Genomic DNA, 21,703 nt, shown 5'->3' on the forward strand with positions numbered 1-21,703 from the left:
TAATTTTATACTTGCAATAGATTTATTTTGAGATCTGAAAATCCATTATACTCCTCTCTTTAAATTAGGTTACATCCATTTCGACTTTCTCTAACACAATACTGTACAGGTTCAAATAAATTTATTACAATAAAGAAGAATCAAGGCAACACCTTAAAAATAAACAGTTTTATAAAACCCAGTGACTTGGGTACACCAGGAGCTACATATACCAGACCTCAGTGATCTGCCTTAAACCTTACCTACGTCCAACTAAAGCAAGAAGTTACGTAAGCCATCAAAAATATAACATCAGATTAGTATGGTCACAAGGGCAGCAACTAAACTGCCATCTGGAGAAAGAGGTGGCTTCATTTTAAATGCTCAATGAATACGAAACACTCCATTTTACTGGAAGCTTCTCAAACAGCTGTTGAACATATTAGTTTCCTGATTAATAGTATATGAGAGATGAAGTATTTACAGGCTTACGGTAGTTGAACTGATGGGCATATCTCTCATCTCCTTTTTTACTGCAGCAATTCAGCCCAGCGCTGCGGGTAGCTGTAAGAGCAGAGCACATCAGGGGAATGTTCCTTCAACATTTCATTGCAGCAGACACACAGGGAGTTTCTTAACGCATCCATGTTGTTAACCTGTAAGAATTCATTTCCTAACTCTTGTTAAAACAAGTTCAGTGAGTACAGGGTAGGGTAAGAGATTTTCTGTTTTTCCATTGAATAAATGAGAAAAACCTTGAAAATCTCCTTTGCTGGATGTAGAATGAACTTACTCTAGCAGAAAGAAAAAAAAAATTATGTTCAGCAGGTGAAATTCCAGTACATGAAGAACAAGAGGGCGTTATTCAATTAATGCAGTCCATAACATGAATCTGCAGCGTGTCCAAATCGGGCAGAATTTCTTCACATTTTGGACAGGAGTATATTGAGATATTCCGCTGCTCTGGCCATTCTTGACTACCAGTTCCTGCAAGCAGAGAAGATAAATAATTACCTGTTACTTGTTTTTTTTGTTTTGTTCTGTTTTGTTTTCACTCATTTTGTTTAATGGTTGAAAGAGAACCGACTTGCTTCTAAAAGCTGGAGAATTACATTCTCTGCAGCTCTGCAGCTCCCCAGCCATAGAGGAGCTGGGGAGTCGCTTGCTGACAAGCAAAGGTGTTTTCAACTGAACACAGCTGGGCTTGGCCCTGTGAGCTGGAGGCTGCTTTCAGTACCTCTCTGGACAAGGCGAGGCGAGTGCTCCCGGTCTGGTGCCCTGGCTCCGTGGCGATTCTGCATCTCCGCCAAAGAGCTTCTGAAGAGAAATGGGGCAGTTACTCAAAAGTGCTCTGAAAACAAAATACGACTAAACTGAAGGTATCTTCCCTTTGCCTCCAGAAAAGTTAAAAGGCTTCAAAGTAAGCCAGAAGATCTGCAAGTAACTCATGTTCTCATGCATTTAGTTCACAACTGCTGATCTGAAACAGGACCTAGAAACACTGCTGCTCTACTGAGATAGTGCAAGAGTCCTGTTGAAATCAGGGTCAAACAACTGACATCAGCAGGAGTTAGGCTGCTACACACTCATGAATTTGGAAGACATTCCTCTGGAAAGCTCCAAGGACTCAGCCACTCAAGGCAAACTGTGATTTAAGCAGAAAGGCAAGTTATACAAGAGGACGGGCTCACAGGACAGTTAACAGGAAATACAGATCGATTCTTCAAATTCTGGCATCCTTCCTGTATCCATGCTTCCACAGGATGAGTGAAAGACACATGATTAATATTTTTTTTTCGTCTTTTACATCTAAGAGTGCTAAAATGGTGCAACTACAGAGTATTACAGTACTTGAAAATGCATATTCTCACTTATTACTGCTACTTGGAGAAGCAACAGATATCCCTGGCACATATGCAGCAAACTTAGCTGCAGATTCACTGGTAAAACTGAGGCCACAACCAATAGAAGCAGGGAGAATTTACCTTAGTCATCCCAAGTGAAGTCTTGCTGAAGTATCCAAGAACTAACATGCCTTATGCTAAAATGCTTTTGAGATTCTACCGCAAATCAAAATAGCTAAGTCAGCCAACTGATTCCTTTTTCTTTTACAAAGTTCAAATTAACCAATAAATAAATAAATGTCTGCAAACTTGTTTGCCTTTTTACTGAGATGCTACCAAGATAACATTGGTTAGTTCCAGCATGCAGGGGAATAAGACAAAACCAAAGGCAGCTCAGCCAAAGTCTGTTCTCACCGGCCAAGATCTTCAAGGTTTTGCTGCTCTTTTAGCAGGTATGCCAACTGGACAGCCAGCTGCTCCTTCTCCTCATGGATCTTCTCTCTTGCTGCCCTCTCGGCATGGAAATCAGAACAATAAACCTCCATCTGATCAGAGAAATTAAATCATGCTGAGAATTAGTAACTTAGGCTGAACCAAGTCTATGTACTACAGTAGTACTGCCCACATCATAGCCTGCATCTACTCAAACACTCCTACAGCACCTGCACACTGCAAAGTGATAATCTGCACTTTACAGAAAGTGAAAAAGCTTCTCCATGTAGACTTCAAGAATCTTATCTGGGACAGTGCAATTGGTGCACAGAGCCACAAATGAGGTACAGAACAGCAGTGAGGAGGTGACAACCTGTGACACACACAAACCAGTGGCACAGATAGTGGAACCAGAGCAAGATGCCTGTTTTTTTTTTCCTCCCTTGTCTTAAATGCGAGGCAGACTGTTTTTAGGGTCATGTTTGAATAAAACAATCCCTAAAACATATGTGGTAATTTTTAAGATGGTGATTTTAAATGTAAATAAATAAATAAATAAATAACATCTATTCCCAAATTTATTTGTTGTGCCAGACTGCAGCATAGGATATGGTGGTTCAGGCCCTGCAAGGATCTGCAATGCAAGCTGACTAAGGGAATTATGCTTAGGAATTGAGGAAACAAATGAACAATATTCCAGACCGAGCCATTAAATAGCTCCTGCTGGTTTCTGAATATTGGGTGAGCAAACCAGCCAGTTTCTGAAGGACTCATACCTGAGCACGGAGCACAGCCATGGTTTCAAGGTCCTCCTCTTGCTTAGCAATTAGCTGCTTCATTTCATCCATCTGGAGCTGCTTTGCAGCAAGAGCTTGTTCTGCCAGCAACACCTTTGCATTCAGTTCTTCCACCACAACTTTATCCACCCTGTCAAGCTGCAAGGAAGAATTAAGACTGAGACGAGCTCAGAATGTGACTCTGCTTTGAGTGGAAGTTTGCTACTTAATCCTCCTGTTCTTGGGAAAAAACTTTCAACTCCATGGACACAGGGGCCTGCCCCAAGATAGCAATGTTGATTGATCTTTCAACTGAAAGATTATTTTTGTGCTTTTCAGCTACATGGTATCAAGTCAAAACAGAGCTCCCAAATGAACACTGCAAAGGATTTTTTCCAAAATGATACAGAAGAATCTCGCACTTACATGGATCCTCAGTTATGAACAGGACCTCACTGTGGTAGATGTTATATTTAAGAATACTAAAACATTCAGAACTCTACATTTCTACATTTACAAGCTATGCTGCAGGAACACTTCCATGCATTTTCATATCACCGATCTCTAAGGGTTGGACTTCATAATGCACTGTAGACTAATCTTTATCCAGAACAGCGAAGTCCAGATATGTGGATAAGATTTCTGTAATTGACAGCACAGGATCTCTGTTTCTCAGAGCAATGCTGCCAGGCTACATGTCATATTATGTGAATTCAGGCCCATGTGTTCTGGGCTTGAATTTATTCCCACATGCATTCTCACATTTCTTCCCACTCCCCCCTAAATCATTATGATTTCTTCTGTTGATGAGCTTACCTCTTTGACTTTCATCTCACTGATTGTTTTCATTGCTTCAGTGAGTTCAGGAAGGAGTTTGTTGTAAGCATCCTGCAAGCTACTGTATCTTGTCCTGTTTATGAAAAGAAACAAATGTTTGAAACACTTAAAAGTTCTCTGAAAGATCTGGTACTCTTTTTACTACCTGTTTTGCAGAACTATCCTACTTGTCCCAGTTGAAGACTTCTTTCTCTCCTAAACAGTCTCCTAAACAGTCTCAGAAAGTCTCAGTTTCATAAGGGTTTAAGAGTTAAAAATGTATACACAAATATCAATCTTTCAGACTTTAGAATAGATAACCCAGCTGTTAGGAAGTGAATCTGCATTTGTGATGATAAAAAACTGTGCTCTGTTTTTCAGCATCTCTCTTCCAAGGAGTTGTGTGCTGCTCCATCCCTAGACTGAGTCCAAACAAATGTCCTTACTGATAGCCTGCACGTCATATTAAATAATCTATCATCCAATAATTTATAATCAAGCTCACCAGTCTTGACAGAGAGAGTTCAAATGATGAAGAATTTATCAGGGGAAGAACAGACTCCAAATGGAATGAGCAGAATGAGCAGCTTCTCCAGCAGCTGAAGATGGTGCCTTCAGACAGTTCCACCTCTCCATACAGCTCACTCTGACATTCTCACACTCCTTACATGGACTGCTCATAAAAGGGAGCAGAGAGCTGCAGCAAACAGCCAGTCTCTTTATCTCAGCTTCACATTTAACTCTTCTAATTGCAAGGGTATTGTAGAGACCACTGACATCGCTTTCCCATCACTGTCATCGCTTGACTTGGCCCTGCTCTCTAACCTGTGGATGCATTCACCCCCTGCCAGTCAAACTGACAAGCTGCTGTCCTTTTTCTGCTTCCTCTACTTGCATATTATACCTGACCTTAAACTGCCTTTGGCTTTACAACAAAAAGAAGATACCCATCAGAGCTTACAGCTCAAATTTTCCTCTGTGAGGTATTCACTAGACAAAAAGATACAGTTTGGGAGACTCTGGAGACTCCAGATTCAAAGTGACACGGACAGATGCAGAGGTTTCTACTTAAGACTCTGTAAATATAACTTGGCTTCAAACAGTGTAGAACACAAAACTCATATTTCAGATTCAAATTCCCTTTCACCATGTTCCCTTCATTTCCCTTTCTCACTAACAATAATCCCCCCATGATACACAACCAATACTCACTTTTCATCCTGTGTCTTGGCTTGTTCTAGCTTGACCTCTGCCTGCACGCTCTCCACCTGAAGCTCCAGCTTCTTGATGGTGTATATGAGCTGCTGCTTCTCCTCCAATTCCATTGCAGCAGCTGAGTTTACTCTTTCCAACGCTTGGCACCTGACAAAAGAAGGGAAAAGAAGGAAAACACTTGATCTACCCCGTTCACATTTTCCTGATGGATTTGGCACAATGGGCATCACACAAAAAGAATCTTTAGGTGCTTCATTTGAAAGGCTTATTTTGATGAAGAAAAAGGAAAGACAAAAATATATATATACACACAACTACTTGAAAATAAAGCTACTAAATGGAATGCATTTTTTCTTACTGTTATGAACCTCAAAGAACTGAAATTTGACAGAAAATTTAGCAAACGAATTGAAGCTCTTCTTTCCAATTTTAAAGACCTACACGTTGGCCACAGACAGACTATGTGAGAAGGTTTGTAACTAGGTCCCTTAGCTTCTTCCCCCAGGGCCAAAAAATGGAGTGATTATGCGAAACAGAAAACAAGATCTGCCTTTATATCAACAAGGATTAAAACCCAAATATTAAAATTCCAAGCACTGGGGTTCTATTTGTAGAACTAGGTTAGCAGTTCTGATTTTATGACAATTACTGTACTTCTGTACTTTCATCTTCACTTAAAAAGATGCAATCTTTTGCAGCATTTCCATGAAACGAGTATTTGCTATTTGTAGAGCTTCTGAGTTTCCCAAGGTGGGAGTTTTCATTAAAATATTAACAGGGTGTCACAGCACAATTATTGTTCTTCTGAACCTTACTTTTCTTGAAGTTTCTTCTGAATTAGTTCTGCTTCTTTTAACTTCTCGTGGGCCTCTTGGAGCTCTTTAAAGAGGGCACAAACTTGCTTCTTCAGACTTTCTACTTCACTGCCAATCTTTTGGAAAAAAAATAAAGAAAATTACACATGGACAACTCACGACAGGAAAATTGCTGGCTAACTAAAATTTTAACCAGAAAGCATTGTTCTTTTTCCAGAGAAAATAGCATGAGTCAGTCTGCACCATTACACTCTATGCTCAGCAGTAAGGTCCCTTCTGCTCAGCTTCACAATTACCAATTCCTCCTAAATGTGGCAGAAACACATTGTGACTTTAACACTTTCCTAAAATCTGGGTGACTCAAAGAGAACTCTATATTCTTGTTACGCAGGCAGGTAATACAAGGGCTACTCTGAAAGTAACGTCTCCTACTTGATTATGTTGGGCCACGACATCACAGGCTGACATTGATGGTATGGCAGTAGGGGCTGAAACTTCCCACCAATATTCTTTTCCATTACATCTTGTTGCCATGTGATCACAGAATCACAGAATGGCCAGGGTTGGAAGGGACCTCAAGGATCACGAATCTCCAACCCCCCTGCCACATGCAGGGCCAACAACCTCCCCTTTTAATACCAGACCAGGCTGCCCAGGGCCCCATCCAACCTGGCCTTGAACACCTCCAGGGACGGGGCATCCACAACCTCTCTGGGCAGCCTGTTCCAGCACCTCACCACTCTCTCTGTAAAGAACTGCCCCCTGACATCCAACCTAAATCTTCCCTCCCTCAACTTAAAACCATTTCCCCTTGTCCTGCAGTTATCTACCCTTTCTACCCTCCTGTTTATAGGCTCCTTTTAGGTACTGAATGGCTGATGGATGTCAGCAAAGGGGCAGTGACAAAACAGAGTCTGATATGGAGGTGCGTATGAAGCAAAGCTGTGTCACTGAGTTCTTCCATGCAGAAAAAACTGCATCCATTGACATTCATTGACGCTCACTGAACGTTTATGGAGTGGATGTGAGCACAGTGAGGCAGTGGGTGGTGTTTCTGCAGTGGTGACAGTGGGTCACCTCCTCTGGTGCAGGTTTTCTGCAGCTTGGCATGCATGCTCTTGTTCATCACTGGCGAAAGTGCAGAGCTAACAACGGTGACTGCTGAGGAAGTGTGTTATAGCTGAGAATTTGCTCCATGAAACAGTGTTACCATGCTCTTTGTAGCAGCTGTAGTTTCCACGGAAGTAATTAGGAGGTATTACTTTCAGAGCGACCCTCATACATTGTTTCTCAGAGTTCCAGATTTAAAACATACTGGAAAAGCAGACAGCCAGCGATTATTGCCAGTCCTCTGTCAAACATCTCCTACCACTGTTAGCCTCCTTAGAAAGAGGTGTGACAGCAGACACAGACCAGAAACAGCAGTTTACAAATAGAGAAGAAGGCAGGCTAAAACGCTGTACTATTCCTCATGCCATTTACATCCTACACTGGTAATGCCCCTTCCATTCTAGTTTCCTACTCCAACTTTCACTGTCATTCATTTATGAATCAATTTTGCAAATCAAGAAAAAAAGATTTCTAGTAAGACTACTGCCAGTTTTGTTGAGGGTCTGACTCTTTTGTTTGGGCTTTGGACTGAGACCAATGAAAGATGCAAAAGACAGGCCAAAAGCAGGGGGAGGAAAGAAACAGCAGCAGTGTGCTCCTCCAACCCAGTGCACAGAGACACCTCAGGGTTTCAGTAGTTAAAATACATCCCCACACTGGGGATCTTAGGAACAGGAGGGAGACCAACTTCTTACACAGTCTGATACTGATAGGAGAAGGGGAAGCTTTTTTAAAGTTCAAAGGGCACAGGTCTCCAGCAGATCTCATATCATATTTTCTAGCCCCACACGGCACCTCAGATAACCCAACAGTGCCTCACAGGCACTCTTACTTGCCTTTATTACGCAGTTGTATTGAACTAGAAGGAGTCTCTACTGTCACAGAAACTTTCCAGGCTCTTTTCAGTGGTGCCCAGTGCTAAGACAAGAGGCAATGGCACCAACTGTAACATAAGAGGTTCCATCTAAATATTAGGAAATACTTCTTCACCATGTGGATGATGGAGCACTGGCATAGGTTGCTCAGAGAGGTTGTAGACTCTCCTCCTTTGAGATTTTCAAAAGCCACTTGGACATGATCCTGGGCAACTAGCTCTGAGTCCCTGCTTGAGCAGAGGTTGGACCAGATGAACCCAGAAGTCCCTTCCAATCTCATCCATTCTGTCCTTTTGTAATTTTTACACACTTACCCCACATGGAGAAGCCAACAACTGCAGGCACATAAATTTAGATGGATGAATCTGGAGCTGAAATCCAACCCCAATACCCATTCAAAGTCTAAACTGAAACCATCAGGCTAAACTTGCCTGAATCTGTGTTGCAATCCAAGATAGTTACATTCTACCATTGTAATACCTCTTACCAGGTGCCACATGAGCTCCACATATAGGGTCTGTGTTGGAGGAGGCTGCCAGTAGATTCTGATCTAAAAGCTGACTTAGCCAGCAGTGAGGAAATTTATCCAGTTCAGAAGATTTTGTGGTGATGGAAATGAATGCATCTCCCTCTATTGAAGTGGACAGGGCCAGGACAGTGAAGCATACCTGCAGTTATGCTGCAGTTTCCCTAATTCTCAGCCATCAGTCTTATCCCTTTTTCATGGCTGGTGTAATTTGGAAGGAATCTCCTTTAAGATATGGACTGGAGACTTCAAAATTCACTTCTGCAGCTCACGCAAGATATTTGCCCCTTGCTCTCTGTGTGCAAGTGGAAATCTAGACCCAAAGTTGTTGGCCTCAACAAGTAAGCTGTACACTGCTAAAACCCAGCTCAGGCTGACAGGTACTTACAGACTCTGAACTCTCTTCTTCCTGGTTAGTTTGTGTCCCACTCTCGAGGCAATTGCTTGCTTCATTCTCCATCTTTGAAAGTCTGGAAAACAGAAGAATCCAGTAACAAAGGATTTGGCCAATAGTTAAATTGTGACTGTTGAAGGATTTCATCCAAGTCCTTCTAACATCAAGAAAGAAAAACCTGAAAGTACAGACATGCAGGAAAGTTTGCACAGTCATCTAACACAGAACACCTAGCATGTATATTTAATTACAATGGATGTGCAGGTGCAGAGAAAGACAATGATTCAGTCCACTGTCATCAATCTTTGATACAGTCCAAAACTGCTAATCCTCTGCAAATGGGTCTGTTCACTGAACCCAATGATTAATATTGCCTCTACTTTCCTTTGATCTTTATAGAGGCTGAAATTTCTAAGAATCATTTGGCTATGGCTCATTACCTCTTCTAGGAAGACCACGCAGAAACAATTACTGTGACAATAACCATCATAAGCACTGTCCAGGAAGTCTTACTGTCTCTGCAAACTATGGACTTGGAACAGCTACTGCTTAGGCAATTCTCCATGCCTGAACAGCCATGCTGATACATTTATGACTGAGCTGAGAAGAACATTTATGCAGGTCTCACCAGAAAAACTCTCTTAGGTAAGTGTGGAATTAAACTTTTGGGAAGCATTTCTAAGGAGCTTTTCCAAGCTCACATCCCTAAACGTAGCCTACCAGTACCACCAAGAGGGCTGCAATATCTGTTCAGTACAAAGTGATGTGCTTAAGCCCCACGCGTAGACGATTCATACAACAGCAAATAATGAGAGGAATGAGAAGAACATTCTCATCAGCTAGTCCTTGATTTGTTTCACATCACCTGTGGAAAGTTCAAAACCATGGGGCAACAGGTAATTTGTCTAGATCTGTGCTACGATAGGAAGTAATAAGACAGACAAGGTTGTGCTCACAGAACATAATGTGGTTTACCCCTATCAGAGCTGCGACAAACACGATTACTAGTGAGTGCTCAGGAAACTGCCCATCCAGTTCACACTGATAGTTCACTCTGATCAGGCCCACAGTTGGGAACTCCAACAGACTTGAACGTAAACAGATTAAAACTTTGCAGTGCACCTAATCCGTACCTTTCTTTGTGATCCTGCAGCTCCTTCTCAAGTTTTTCCCTCCTCTCAGTTTCATTTCTAAGGCAGCAGAGTAACTGGCTCACAGTCAGCTCCTCAGATTCCAAATTCTTGGACTCATCTGCAGATTTGCTCCTGCTTCAAACCAAACCACATGTAAGTAACAAGTTATGATGTTATTAGAGCACTCTCTTACCCCTAATTTTTGGGCAATTTCACACAGTTCTGAAAAAATCAACATTCTGTGCAAAGAGCTCGTTCCCAAGAAACGTGATCATCCTGCAGCCTGCTAGCCTAAGTCCTTAAGCATGTAAACACAGCCCTTGCTTTCTGCAGTGCTCAAACAGCCTCTTTTTATCAAGCTGGGAGAACAACTTGGAATTCAAGAAAAAAATAAATAAAAACAGTCAAGACAAAACAAAGCTTGGAGCATTTATTCTGACCTACTGTGCGTCTCCTTCTGCTAAGTGCTATTACCTGGTCCCAAAATATTTTTTCCAGTGAAACATTTCTTATCTCAGTTTCATTCCTTTCCAGGAAAAGAAGGCACGTTCCACTAAAAATGGGCATTGGAAATTGCTTCCTTTCTCAGAAGGAATTCCTTTGATATTTTGCTTCCATCATATTCTGTAGCTCTTTTGAAAAATCGCACGTGCTACCACAGAAATAAACCAAACCAATTACAAAACTCTGAAATACAGGGTCTGTTGATTTCCTGGTGATACCATACTGCATTCTGTTCCCTCCACTTTCACGTCTACCCGGACAGAAGGTCAAAATCCCCTAACTATAGGATAAGATACATAGGTTACACACATTGTATATTTCAAAAGCTCAGCTGGGAAACAGCATTTATGTACAACTTTGTTTTTGTAGTTCAGAGCAGAAACTAAAGCACAGGCCTGCATATTCTCCTGTGAGCTATATACATTTGGTGAGCAAAATTCAATACCCCAAAGAGAATGCTCAGCCAAGACATCTTAAGCAAACAGCTTATATGAGGGGAGTTTTAGTGTACAGGTCTACAATTACAGCAATAAACCCATCCCGAGTGGATCACATTCCTCTGAAGCTGTTAACAGCACCACTCTAAGGTTTCAGTGGTGCACAGAGACACATGGTGACACAGGAAATAGTGTAAGAGATATTTATACTCTCTGTTTTTGTAGACATAGTGCAAATACTCACCAAAGGGGAAGCAAATCCCACAGACAACATCTTAAGATCAGAGTGTTCTCACAGGCCACTTCTGATGACAATTCGAATGCTTGCAGCCTGGCCTATGTTCAGCATTCCTCTGTTACACCCCTGACTATAGCTATTTTTTTTCCTTCAACTTCTTAACTTCATGGTGAGGGACAAGTCTTCTATGTTATTAAAATGCTGAATTTCTTTGCAATGAGGTAGGGGGTGACAGAGCTTAAGGGAAAACATACACAGAACATAGCTTTCTCTCTGCTATGCCCTTTGAATTTTCTATATCCCCCCTTTCCAAAAGCAAAGGCCATGAAGTGGATTAGGAGTGTTCAGCCACAACCATCTAGCTCTTAAATTGGGCAGTATCCAAAATGGAAAGTTTAATGGTGTCAGCTGTCTGTGTCCACGAGGTGTAAAGTTTCAGCTAGGGGCAAGAAAGTGCCTTATGCCCTGGAGCTGATGTAAAGATCAAATTTTGAGAAGTAACTGAGACAGAATGCTCACATCTTATGTCTAGTCACCTAAAAAACAATGACAGTGCACTATCTGCCCACCACATCATGATTTAAACCCCACAGTTTATACCAAAGACTAACAAATTGAGCAAGAAGGATTCAGGTTTGAAAGGCCACAAGAACTCTGTTATGAACATCATTATAATTGAGTAGAGGACAGATACTGTAATAGAGTTCAGAGCGACTACATGTGTGGGAGCCTTTATCTTTCCTTTTTGGACTACATTAAAAACCTGAAAAGTAGCAGCCAGTTGGAAGTCAGTGCATGCTCCGACCAGTTGTACATGCTGTCCTGTCAGCCAGTGGAAGCAGGAAGGCAAAATTCCTGAGAGCTGAGTGTCTTTCCAACATGGTAGGAAGGCAGAGCAATGGAGGGATGCAAGGCCTCAGAAAAACCAGGAGTGACGTTGCTCAAAGAAAATGCTTCCCTTACATTGGGAACAACACACTGCAGAAGTTTGAATCAGACAAAAACCTACATACATGTAGACAGCGATGTTAGTGGCCATTTCACTGCTATTATCTTGATTTTCTTTTGCAGTTCTATTTACTTCTTCCTAAAAAAGAAAAAAAATCCCCCCAAAATATTAGTTTGGTATTTGAACTAAGAAGGGCAGTTTTACTTACTGAAGAAAGAAAAACAGGAAGAACTACAATAAAAAACAAAACACAGAAGTCCTACAGATCAGTTTAATGTTTGCAAATTCTTAACTTACATATCTCACATGCCTTTCCCTGCATCTTTTCAGGACTGATTAAAGAATATGAACAACAAGATTAGGCCTTCTCTTTCAAATCAACAAACCTCCCCAGTCAGTTTCTCTTATAACGATGACACAGCAACAGTAATCACCACTGCCAACAGATGTTGAATACAGCTTCTCTTTCCCACTGCAAAGCTCACCCTGTGATCTTCAGAGTCCAAAGGAAGATCTTTGTAGCAGAAAAAGGAGAAGCATCCTGGAAGCTTTCCTGCAGTCTGAAGTTTTCTCTAACAATTCCAACTAAATGTTAAATTCTGTGATTTTCCTGTTGCACTTATCCTTGCCAGAGAGGGACGTGCTATTGTGAAGATAACAGAAACCCTCACTTTCACATTTCACCTATTTCCTCTCAAGACTTCTCAGATACAAGAACAGTAGAAAAATAATATTTCTGTGCCTTTAGGGAACACTCTACAACTTTAGATTTTTATTTGCTTGACTGCACCTGTGTATTTCTGCCAGCAGAGAAAGGAGCCCCATTCTTCATGAGGGGAGCGGAGGGACTGCACTGAGCTCTGCTCTCTGGTGACATGACAGGGTGCAAGGGAACGGCATGGAGCTGTGGAAGGGAAGGGGCGTGAGGAAGAGGCTCTGCACCAGAGGGCAGTGGGCCTGGAACAGGCTGCCCAGGGCAGTAGTGACAACTTCAAGCTGCTGGAGTTCAGGAAGCATTTTAGACAATGCTCACAGACATAGGGTTTATATTTTGAATGGTCCTGTGTGGAGCCAGGAGTTGGTGTCTGACACCTTCCAACTTGGGACATTTTGAGACTGTATGGGAACTGCTGAATCACAGCCTAAACCTCTGATTGACCACCTGAGGTGAGCAATGAGTCAGCCAGGGCAGCACAGGTGAAAGCAATTCAAGGTGAAGCCTTGCTCCACCTCTCCCAGACCCCATTTAAGAGCTGACTACCAGTAGGAAAGGATCACTTTTGAGGATTGCTCCTCTTGAAGTCTTCTCAGTGAGCCCAGGACAAGGGTAAGCGTTCTATCCATTCTTCTTTAGTGTGATAACTTGTTTAGCACAACTTTCTTGTATGTTTCTTAATTATAACAACCATAAATTCATTGATTATACAGTGACTCTATGAAAACTTACTTTGGGCAAGGAAAGTGAAAGAACAAAAGTAAATTCTCTAGTCCTTTATCACTAAGTCTTGTAAAATACAGGTGTTCTACATCAGGTAAGATCATGAAACACTTCTTCCTTCTTTTCTTTACAAGGAGAGTGGTTAGGCCCTGGAACGGGCTGCCCAGGGAGGTTGTGGATGCCCCGTCCTTGGACGTGTTCAAGGCCAGGTTGGATGGGGTCCTGGGCAACCTGATCTGAATGTGTACGTTTGGTGGCCCTGCTAGGCAGGGGGGTTGGAACTACATGATCCTTGAGGTCCCTTCCAACCCAGGTGATTCTGTGATTCCAGATTCACTGTGTCTGTATTTTTGTGTTACTACTGTTGCTGGCAGTTTAGTATTCCTTCTCAAAGAGGCAAATATGTAAGTGTATATATATAATTACTGTTTGTATAGATTCATGCTTCTTACTAATGGAAGACAAGTCTTCACTGTAAAAAAGCATTTGGGTAAATAACCACACCATCATTTTAATCACTCTCAGACTCAACTTTCTCATCAGTTAGCATGGCACAATAAGAAAACCCAATTTGCAAAAAGGACCAACTTGGGAACAGAGTTTCTGGCTGCAGCTCACCATGTCCATTTTGTTCCCTTTACTTACATTCATCCCAATCTCCACAAAGGAGTCTTCTGCTGAGGCGATGTTCAGCTTGACCTGCAGTTCTGAAATGATGGCTAACAGATCTGCCTTCTCAGCCTGCAGCCGCTGCACCTTAGACTTGAGCTGCCTCGCTTCCTTCTCAGGAGCTGCACAGCCCTCCTGGGATAAACAAACACCTGCATTAACCAACCAAAATGAAACAGCAGCCAAGGAATGCAGAGCCTGAATAACAGTGGCATTCCATTGCTCTTCTTCTGTTTTGAAGTTTGCCTGGGAAAATCCAGTACAGAGATCTCTAAAATGCTTTGGTTCACCGGACAACAAGAAGTTGCATTTGTTGTTGTGCATTTGTTTCTTCCCCATTTTGTAATCCAAGCCTCCTTGTAATGTTGTAATGCTTTAATACACCATACACCCTCAATATCAACTCTGAATAACTCATGCAGCTCAAATGACATTCTAATCTATCACTCATGCCAAATCTAAATTTGTGCTACATTGACAGTGTCTCCTGTTGCAGTACTCCCATACACACCTGAGTCACTATGATTCTGTGCTCAAGCTGTGAGAGGACGCAAAAGAAGTCAGCTTCAGTGCATAGGAGGGAGTTTTATATCCACCAGGGCTCCCAGATGTATGGTTTTAAGATAAACCCTCCTGTGAGTAATAGTTTTTCACTGAGGGAAGCAACAGTACGTATCTGTGATTTCCTTTGAGTGAAACAAAGGTGCCACTCAATAGCAACAATAGACTATAATCCATCTCAGTAAACAGTAAAACACAGAGGAGAGAGAAATCAGACCAATTGTAGCTAGCCTCTTCTAAGTTCAGATAAATATTTTTTAGTGTTTAGAAATAATAATAAAAAAGAAAAAAAAAAAGGAATTAAGGTATGGCCAAAGCATTCAGTAGAGAAATTTGTTGTGGCTTAAATGACACTGTCAGTCTGAACATCGTGATCAGAAATGAGAATGTTTTTGTCTTAATTACCATGACCACTAACTGGTTAAACTGCAAAGAATCAACAAAGAACCAAGGCTTACTTTATGGAGCTCTTACAGATGAGATAATTAAAAGATTTATTTTTACTTGTCTGGACATTGGATTGCTCAAGGAGATTGGATCACTCCATCAATAACACACTTAAAGTATCCAAAGCACAAGAAGTTCCAAAGTAGGTATGGGCAGAACAAGTACCCCACTTTCCTTTAAAATCTATTCTAGATTTATGAAATTCTGAACTTCCTTGACAATCCTGAAAAACAACTTTTAGCCTGGTTTCCTAACAAAGCCATACTTGCACAATCACACTGTTTATACACGACCTTTTTCCCCTTAATAACTTTCGAACCAATTGGCCAATTCCAATTTATATCCTGAAAGAATTCTTACAGGGTTCCATAAAACAAGCACACGAGAGGAAAAGACAGCCTATCAACAGCCATGGAGAAAAAGGCTGAGACAGTCATCCTTCAATGGGCAACAGAGAACCCACATGAGTTCTGAAAGTACCACGTGCCAGGATTCACTGACTTAGCGCTACATGAAACTTGTTGTTAAACATCTCTTCACGTGTGGGACATAAAGTAGGTTTTGTTCTACCAGACTTTGTTGTGTCTTTGGTACTGCTGGCAAACTGATGCTACCTGGATGTTAAGCACTCACCTGCAGTGTTAGAAACTACCTGCTACAGAGCCAAAGGTACGACAAGGGGGGAAAGCTCAGCCAGAAAAGGAGCAGCTGAAGAACAAATCTAATCTGAACCTCAATAAAAAGGCTTTCAGAATAGATGAAACATATAATAGAACTTTTTTTTTTGGGTGGTGGCAGGAGTTACATGACATGTAACTCATGCTTGACATGTAACTATGCTTGACTCTAGAAACACAAATATAAAACTATGCTGAGAGAGATAATCTAAGAAGGAAAGGGAGGGATTAAGTCAACCCCATAATAAACAGGATGCAGAATGTGAAGTTGGCAAGAAATGTTAATTTATTTCTTATGTTGATAGTGTTAATGATTACTGTTAATTATTAATTGAAATATCAGTTGTCTCATGTGTGACATGTTGTTATCTTACTGCACCAAAAGACTTGCTTTGTAAAATAAGTCCCAGACTTTTCATTAGAGTATAAGGATAAAAAAGGAGAACGCTAACAGAACTCGAGCCCTCACCCATAAAAGATCCTAACATTCATTGTTAATGTATGTCAATTCATCTTTCTCTTATTTACCATTTCAGCTCCTTCTTCTCTTTCCTTTAAGCTCTGAAGTTGTTGCTGCAGCTGCTCATTTTCAACACACTTGGCAAGCAAGCACTGCTTGGCTTCTTTAAACTTGGTCTCGTAAAATTCTCGTTCTTCCTTTTGCTTCTCCCGCCAGATGGAGAGCTCCTCGTAGCGGTCCTTCATTGCTTGGTTGTGCAACTTCATCGCTTCTAAACGACAGCCAGAGACAAATCATTGATTCACATCAGTACTCTGCCAATGAAACAGCAGATTTCCTCTACATCGAGCTCAGCCTTCTTCAATATCAAAGGGACAAGCAGCAATCAGATATGAAATGCAAACCACCTTCTCATATCTCTCAGTGAACTGAAATGAAACTCATCATAGCTCTTTAGCACTATAATAAATACCACTAAAACCACTGCTGAAATAACATGCTCACACTCTCTCGCTCCTTGACTTCTAAACCAAGAAGTACAAGCAAGAAGTAGTGCCCACAAGAAGTACTCGTCATCTCGCACGTGTTATGTACACAGTCAACACAAATGAAACTACTGAACAAAGATTCTGAAACTACTGAGATTCAGTAGGGAAAGTGTATTTTCTAGAGTTGTAAATTAATGCATGAAAACAGCTGCTATTAAATTGAAAGTCTCAAACATGTCCAACCATGTTCTGCTTGAATATTCAGTTAAGATTTGACTAAAAGCACTAACAAAAATCTAACTGGCAACTTAGAGCAATATCATTTCATCCTGACTGGGAAGCCAAGTGTATGTAACAAAGTCAGTGAGTCAGTATGCAGCAACTCCAGTCTCACTATTGCAAAATGCTGACAAGATCTTTATGAAGCCAATGAATGTATTTTAGATTTGGTTTTTAAAGTAACAAATTCAAAGTCAGTAGCTTGAAAGTCTTCTATATACATTGTATCTTCCAGAAACAGATGTTATGTCTTCACATCATATAATAAATTGTCAAAAAGTCCTTCACATAACCAAAAAGCAAAGGTAACTCCGGAGAATGATCCTGTGAGGCATGAGTTACAGCAGCTGTGATTGTTGTCCTGGAACGTTATCTTGAATGCTACAGAGCCTTGTAGTAGAATAGCTAGGGTGCTTCCGGAAGCAACCTTCCTGCCAGATAATCATAGCTATATTATCTAAAAGGTGTTAATCGTTATGTGTTTTCAGGGAAACCTATTGGTTTCTCCCAGACAGGCTCAGCCATGGATGCTACTTTGCAGCACAGACGGTGCTGCAACATCTGAACTTTCAAAACAGTTACTACACAACAGCACAGGACAGCCTGCTTCAATTCCCTTCTCTGTGAGGATACAGCTCCTTTCAGAGAGCATCCTAACACAACTGTACAGTACCCACCCTGCTGATGCAGCCATGGCAAACTGTTAATCTGTAATGGGGAGACCTGACTAAGATACAAATCAAAAAACCTTTTCAAATCTGATGATTGAAGAGCATATTTTTACCTTGCCTCCCAAAATACACAGCACTATATTGATTGTGTATGTAGTTTTGAAGCTTAGGGGGTATTCTCACTCCAATCTTCCATACCAATTCAATGTGCTGTGCCCTATCAAATCGGCCTTACTTGCAGAGTTGCTTAAGAGTGACTGCCAGTCAGATATAAAAGATTATCTAGAAAGACCAAATGAACACAGAACTCATAGATCAAAAAGAGATTTGGACCCACAGAAGAGACTGATTCACATTCACCTTTTAACTCGTTGTTCTCAGTGATCAGCTCTTTCATCTGCTGTACCATCTCTTCAGGTGTGTAGGTACTGAGGGTGGAGGGAGCCACACTGTCCACTCCATTCTCCATTTTACTCCTGCAATGCTCTCCATTTTCAGCAGGACGGATCTGTGGCTTGCTGGACATCTCTGCAGTGACCACTACAAGGTCAGCAAAGAAAATGTTTTGCTAAATAAATCACAGAATCATTAAGGTTGAAAAAGACCAACAAGATCACCTAATCCAACAACAGTCAACCCACCACCACCGTGTCCATTAACCCATTTCTCTTACACTTTTTGAACACCTCCGGGGATGGAGATTCCACCCCCTCCCTGGGCAGCTTGTTCCAATGCATCACCACTCTTTCTGAGAAGAAAACTTTCTAGTATCCAACTGGAACCTCCTCTGGTGCAACATAAGGCCATTTCCTCTCATCATATCGCTGCGTCTTGGGAGCAGAGGGCAACCCCTACCCCCCATCACAACCTCCTTCAGGCAGTTATAGAGAGCAGTAAGCTCTCCCCTAAGCCTCCTCTTCTCCAGATGAACAATCCCAGCTCCCTCAGCTGCTTCACACCTCTCAGTACTTTGCTGCCTTTCTCTGAACACACTCCAGGTCCTCTCGTGAGGAGCCCAAAACTGAGCACAGTACTGAGGTGCGGCCTCAGCAGTGCTGACAGGGACAGAACATACAGCCATACTTTGGTTTTACCCAAAGACACAAGCTGCACCCGTAGCCAGCACACAGACCATCCAACCCTCCGACCCCACTACACCAGGCCACCCATGGCCCTATATAACGTGTTAACCCCTCAGAGGTGGGCATGGGTTTGACTCCCAGCCCACCTTTCAGACGGCGCCTTTCCCTGGCAGACCCACCCTCTGAGAAAAACACGCAAACAGACCCCTCGGTTCCCTTCTCTCCGTACCCAGCAGCGTCCCACAGAGGCACTGCCCTGCCTGGGTCTCACAGTCCGACCGCTCCACCCGATGTTTTCGCTTTCTGTCCCTGTTTGCTCCCTCCCCGGCTCCCGGCTTGCGCTCAGGCGGCCGCCCAGCCCCGCCACGGCCGCTTCCTCAAGCCCCATCGCCTCCCCCCGGCCCGGGGGAATCCCTCGGGAGCCGCAAAACGAAGTTTCCCTCTCTCCCTTCCCCTTCGCGGCCCATCCTCCCCGCAGGCCCACCCCGGAGCCGCTGAGTCACCGCCTACGGGCAGCGCGAGCAAAACGGCCCGCCCGGCTGCCGGGCCCGCCGCCGCCTAGGCCTCCACCGGGGGCCGCGACCGCCGCTCGCCGCAGCTTTTCCCCGGCCCGGGCCCGGGCAGCGCTCACCCCGCTCACGGCGCGCCCATGGCAGCTGCCGGTCCGCTCAGCTGACCGCCGTCACGCACCGCCCCGCCTCCTCCGCGGGGATTTCCCGAGCTCCGCGCTTCCGCCCCGACCCGGGTGCTGTGGGGCCCCGGCTTAACCTGGCGCGATGGATGGCAGCCCTGCAGAAGGCTTGGAACCGGGTGATCTTTAAGGTATCTTCCAACGCTGCCATTCTATGATATCCGGTTCCAGCTCCTCTGCTGTAGGAAGGGATGCCTTCCTCTAAACCAGTCCCCTCAGTCCAGCGTCCCAGGGATGGATCATCCGCAGCTCCTCTGCGCAGCACTGCCAGTGCCTCACCGCCGTCTGAGTAAACAATTCCTGCCTGACCTCTAACCTAGTTCTCCCCTCTTTTAGTTTAAAGTCATCACCCTTTGTCCTATCACTATGCTATGATACTCTCATCTCTCTTTGAGGACCCTTTAGGTACTGGAATGGTGCTGTAAGTCCTCTGCAAAGTCTTCTCAAGGCTGAACAACCCCAGCCCTCTCAGCCTGTCTTCATAGGAGAGGTGCTTCAGTCCTCTATCGTCCTTGTGGCCCTCTGCACTTTGTACTCTCCAGCAGTCCATATCCTCCTTAGGCTGGGCCCCAAGAGCTGGATGTAGGACTGTATCAGCTGCACCACTCAGCTTGTTGTCTGCTAACTTGCAGAGGGTGATCTCAATCCCACTGTCCGTGGCACTGACAAAGATGTTAAACACTGCTGGTCCCAGATACTGTGCAGAGGAAGAATGCTAAGGACAGAGCATCTTGCTGAGCTCGATCCTGGGAATACAGAGGGACACAGGCTTCTCAGGGGACAGATCTTGTCTGCCTGAGGGCCTCCTGGGCATCCCTTTGGACACCGCTTCATGGAACTCCATATTTTTCCTGTCAGAGTGGAGACCTTGGAGGTGGCAGGGCAGCCAAATCCCACGCAACCAAAAACTATTTGATAAGAATCTCCAGCATGAGCAGAATCATAGAAAACTTAGCTTGGAAAAGTATCGTCATGTCTAAGCATCAACCTATCCTACAGAATCCCATCACTAAACTATGTCCCTTAGTGCTACATCCACACGTCCCTTAAATACCTTCAGGGATGGGAACTCACCACTTCCCTGGACACACCATTCCAATGCCTGACTACCCCATCTGTGAAGAAATTCATCCTGATAACCAATCTAAACCTCCCTCAGTGCAACATGAGATCATTTCCTTGCATCCCATCACCCCCTTTACAAGAAGATCTGGTAATGTGAGGCAGTGATAACTGCCCACAGTAACACACTGGGCTGGAATTATCACGGGGTGACTGTTCTTAGGGCCAACTATGGCGTTCTGATTCCTTCATTTTCAAAGCAGAAGGGCATTTTAGCTAAAATGTCAGCTTTCCATGTGGAAAATATCAGTCTTTCATTAAATTACTGCCTGGCTTGAGAACACATTCTTTTGATTTGAAAATGAATAGAATTTTGAATGAATAGAAACTGTAAACTAACTTAGGTTTAAGGAAGGCGTGCTCTCCTGTGGAGCGGTTTTTCCAGCTGCACTCCAAACACTGCATCCAGAAGCTTCCCAGTACAAGGGAGAAGAGGGTGATGGACAGCAGATGCTGCTAAGAAAGTGAATCCACTTACTTGTAGATACACCAAGATTTTCTGTGCTTGTGGGAGTGAGATCTTCAAATTACTGTTGTCTCCTGTCACTGTGCCCGTGGCTGTTATGTTAGATGAGAGTGTGTAATACTTAGAGGAGCAGTAAAGGTAGCTTCTGTGAGATCAAGGAGCAGAAATACTAGCAGCTCATTGTACTCTGAGTAAAATTCTTGTGAACTGGAGGACCTTACTCTATGTGAAGCAAAGGCAAAAGAAGAGCAACACAGATCCACTGAGTTTTACTTGACAAAGCAATACTATTTGATTATGCTTCTGACAGTTATGTGTTCCCACAGATGTGATTTTAGTACCAACAGTCCATTTTTGGGAACAGATCTTATGTAGAAAGCAAAATATCCAAGTTTTTGGGGAACAATTTATCATTTAGATTTGTGCTTCACCGCCAACCAGATCTGTATATTTTGCAGCTCTCTGAAGAGATCCAAATGCAAGAACATTTCTATTTGCATTTGTAAAATGAATGGGGGAATCTTGGGAATCAGAAGTGTTATATCTGATTTTAGTTGGAATGAAACACTTTGGTTTTTAAAAGTGAAAGAAAAATAAATGCTCTTTTAG

General features: G+C 42.9%; 1 protein-coding gene and 2 long non-coding RNA genes across 6 annotated transcripts in view; 2 read left to right on the plus strand and 1 right to left on the minus strand.

Moving 5' to 3' along the window:
* OPTN (optineurin) lies at window positions 1–19,543 on the minus strand. 4 transcript variants are annotated; one of them, XM_052681209.1, is made up of 14 exons: window positions 19,447–19,543; window positions 18,094–18,273; window positions 16,364–16,566; window positions 14,127–14,285; window positions 12,108–12,181; window positions 9,916–10,047; window positions 8,777–8,858; window positions 5,878–5,993; window positions 5,060–5,209; window positions 3,848–3,941; window positions 3,032–3,190; window positions 2,238–2,368; window positions 1,217–1,296; window positions 1–966 (listed from the first exon to the last, which is right to left on the minus strand). In XM_052681209.1, the coding sequence occupies exons 2-14, from the start codon at window positions 18,257–18,259 to the stop codon at window positions 845–847; spliced, it is 1,668 nt and encodes a 555-aa protein (XP_052537169.1). In that variant the 5' UTR covers window positions 18,260–18,273; window positions 19,447–19,543; the 3' UTR covers window positions 1–844. The 4 variants fall into 4 exon arrangements, with proteins under 4 accessions (XP_052537169.1, XP_052537166.1, XP_052537167.1 ...); XM_052681206.1 differs by having other exon boundaries at window positions 9,916–10,050; XM_052681207.1 differs by lacking the exon at window positions 19,447–19,543 and adding an exon at window positions 19,300–19,438 and having other exon boundaries at window positions 9,916–10,050.
* Window positions 13,189–17,408, plus strand: LOC128079745 (uncharacterized). Its single transcript, XR_008206302.1, has 2 exons — window positions 13,189–13,370; window positions 16,512–17,408. It is a non-coding gene; the product is annotated as an uncharacterized LOC128079745 (long non-coding RNA).
* The window catches only part of LOC128079746 (uncharacterized), an 8,876-nt gene continuing 6,639 nt past the window's right edge, over window positions 19,467–21,703 (plus strand). The window contains exon 1 of the long non-coding RNA XR_008206303.1: window positions 19,467–19,637. This is a non-coding gene — a long non-coding RNA (uncharacterized LOC128079746). The remainder of the gene's footprint in view (window positions 19,638–21,703) is intronic.

Source organism: Tympanuchus pallidicinctus, unplaced genomic scaffold (genome assembly GCF_026119805.1).
Source record: "Tympanuchus pallidicinctus isolate F22 unplaced genomic scaffold, pur_lepc_1.0 scaffold19, whole genome shotgun sequence".
In the NCBI taxonomy this organism is placed as follows: domain Eukaryota; kingdom Metazoa; phylum Chordata; class Aves; order Galliformes; family Phasianidae; genus Tympanuchus; species Tympanuchus pallidicinctus.

What these genes read in the sequence shown, in the direction of transcription:
- OPTN (XM_052681206.1), bottom strand. Translation starts at nt 18,259, where the DNA reads ATGTCCAGCAAGCCACAGATCCGTCCTGCTGAAAATGGAGAGCATTGC. An exon ending in CTGCAGGATCACAAAGAAAG is followed by an intron (nt 8,859 to 9,915) that starts GTACGGATTAGG and finishes TCTGTTTTCCAG; the next exon opens with ACTTTCAAAGATGGAGAATG. An exon ending in GTGAGATGAAAGTCAAAGAG is followed by an intron (nt 3,191 to 3,847) that starts GTAAGCTCATCA and finishes TCTTCCTTGCAG; the next exon opens with CTTGACAGGGTGGATAAAGT.